General features: G+C 42.4%; 1 protein-coding gene across 1 annotated transcript in view; it reads right to left on the reverse strand.

Annotated features, from left to right (window-relative positions):
• LOC102194061 (calcium-binding mitochondrial carrier protein SCaMC-3-like) overlaps positions 1-2,837 on the reverse strand; it is an 8,924-nt gene that overhangs the window by 4,906 nt on the left and 1,181 nt on the right. Inside the window, exon 3 of the mRNA XM_005738102.1 lies at positions 355-522. Within this exon, the coding sequence (XP_005738159.1) occupies positions 355-522 (168 nt within the window). The remainder of the gene's footprint in view (positions 1-354; positions 523-2,837) is intronic.

The following is a 2,837-nucleotide window of genomic DNA, read 5'->3' on the forward strand; positions in this document are numbered from 1 at the left end:
GATGCCACCGCGCTTACCCCTCTTCTGCTTCCTCTCACACCGCTTGAGGCGCATCCATTGTGGGCGAAGTGCAGGAGTGGGGGTCGGTGATTGAGTAGGCCTTCGGAGCAGACCCAGATCTTTCAGCTTCTCGATGTCCACAGAGTTTAACTTAAAAAGTTTATTTCTGCCGATGTCGAGAAGAAGTGTTCGGGCATATCCTCGCTTGCACACAGATAGACGCAACAAAGACTTACAAAAACACTGCAACTTACAGGATGAAAAACACGAAAAAGTAGTTTGTTTGGGAGAGAGAGAAGCCACTGCGTGTGCACGCGCCGCCATGTTGTTTAAAAAAAAGCCTGGAGTACATACCTCATACACAGCCAAGTCAATGCCAGCATATGGAATGATGCCCATTGTATTGGGCAGGTATCCTCTGTAGAATGCTCGGATACCCTCAGTCTTCAGAATCTGTCTGGCACAGTCAGCCATACCTGAGTACTGTCCGGTCTTCCTTAATGTAAGGCGAGTTTTCAGCACCTATCCAGCATAGGGAAAAGAAGAAAAAAACGCATACAAATCCAAAATTAACACAGGAGTAAGTAGAAACAGTAGCAAGAGGTTCTTCTTCAATGAGTCAAAGAAGGTAGAACTGGTCTATGGTTTCTTTAAACACCTATTTTCTAATTCTTCCACTGATACAGTTGTACTTTACAGTAGCATTTCTTCAGTTTAACTAAAGAAGCCTCTTAAATAAGAGGTGAAACGTCTTTTACCAAACATTTTTCTTCTTACTCTGAGCAGAAGCCAGATTTCCTATGCCATGTCTCTCCAGCTGCAAACAAAATACAGAGCTAGCCACCGCTACCACCTTTAAGAGGGTTTGACTCCTCTTAACTACTTATGTCCAAACAATAATTTATAAGGGCTAAATGTGTGCTCTCTCCATTAGCCAGGATCAACCATGGCAAACCCTCCTCGCAGTCTCCCCCATTTGATTGCATTAAGTGGGAGTTCCGTGTTTGATGGAAACACCCCGAAGCTCCCCTGACTTTGAGCATGATAGCCTGAAGCCCTGTTAAGCTTGATGTTAAGATGTTTAAGAATTTGGGAGAACAGATTAAAGAAAAAGTTTGAACGATATATTAAAAATGGAAATAAACTGAGTAAGCCCACACATGTGCCCCTGCAGCACCATTACTCCAAATTCATGTAATGCCCTAAACTGTCAAATTTGGATGGACTACAACCTTTAATTGACCCTGAAAGAGGCTTCATGCCTATCCCTAAGACAGGGCCAGAGGATCGTGTGAAACTCTCCTGTGACTAAACTGAAGCTCAAAGGAAACATTAATGTTGATAGCACTTGATAGTACATCAGGAATCTGAGACTGAAGGGCTTCAAAAACAAAAAACATCTTCAAAGGCCTCCTTAAATACCCACAGAACTGACCCTTTGGACTTTGCAACAGAGCACCAAACATGGGACCAGAGGCGGTTTTAGATATGGGCAACATGGGCAGCTGCCCAGGGCAGCATTGTGGTGGGGGTTGCATCATGGCATTGGGGGGAAAAAAAAGTTGCTTGCACTCACGCTGCCCCGACATCATGCCAGCAAATTTTGGGGATTGCATAGGCACCGAATGGTTTTCTATTGCCCATTTGCAAGGAGTAAGGGCACCTCGTAAATGGAGGCGAGGGGTAGGACAGCAAGTGATTCTCTGGCTGGCTGGAGCAGCATCTAATAACAAGCTCACAAAATAAAAATAAATAAATATTTAAAAAAATAATAATAATAATCATTCGTAATATTGTCAATCCAAGCCCACTATGTATGAATTATTTTTCCTGGGTTGTGTGGAATCCAAAAAAAAAAAAAAAACAACCTATAAAACCTGAATCTGTGCATAAGGTGTCTATTGGTGTATGTTGTGGGGTTTGGTTGTTGATACTGGAGTGCAAAATTACTGATGGAAGATTGACAAGAAAAGGTCAGAGCCATCAGGTCCTCAGTTTAGAAAAAAAAAGAAAAGAAGAGGAGAAACGAACAAAAGACACGGGTAACCAGATGTGTCTTTGGATAATGGCAGGTATTATGTATCCTGAAACAAGATAACATTCATTAGTAGGTATTGGGAAAACTTCTGGTTGCCGTTGTTAGCCACTTGGCTATGATAGTAAACAGACAGTAGACACTGATGTGGTTTACTCAATCTTTTGGGCTGTGTTCAGTACAATATTAATTAGCCATTACTGGAAGAGCTGTATTGTTGATTTGTCTGCTATTCTCAATTTAAAATTCAACAACAGTTTTCACAATAAAATATGTTAAGTTACAATCTTTAATATGTTTGGTGTGTGTGACTGTGTGTCGGGTGGGGTGGGGGAAGAAGGTTTTATTCTGTGATGAGAAAAAATGTGACCTTGATGGTCCTGATGGTTTCCAATGTTACTGGCTTAACAAGCAGATCCCACCTGAGATGTTCTCCACGCTCCACAGTGGAGGGGGTGCCATAATGGTCTGGGGTGCTACAATGCTACAGTACACAATGCCCGCAGGACAAGGGACTTCTTCCAGAAGAATAACATCACTCTTTTGGACCATCCTGCGTGTTCCCCTGATCTAAATCCAACTGAGAACCTTTGGGGATGGATGGCAAGGGAAGTTTACAAAAATGGACAACAGATCCAGACAGTAGATTCCTTTCAGATGGCCGTCTTTACCACTTGAAGAAATGTTCCCACTCACCTCATGGAAAAGCTTCCATCAAGCATGCCGCAAGGAATTTTTGAAGTGATCAACAATAATAGTGGAGCTACTCATTACTGAGCTCATGTTTGGAACATTGAACATC

Source organism: Pundamilia nyererei, unplaced genomic scaffold (genome assembly GCF_000239375.1).
Source record: "Pundamilia nyererei isolate P.nyererei 1_Seehausen unplaced genomic scaffold, PunNye1.0 scaffold00081, whole genome shotgun sequence".
Classification (NCBI taxonomy): domain Eukaryota; kingdom Metazoa; phylum Chordata; class Actinopteri; order Cichliformes; family Cichlidae; genus Pundamilia; species Pundamilia nyererei.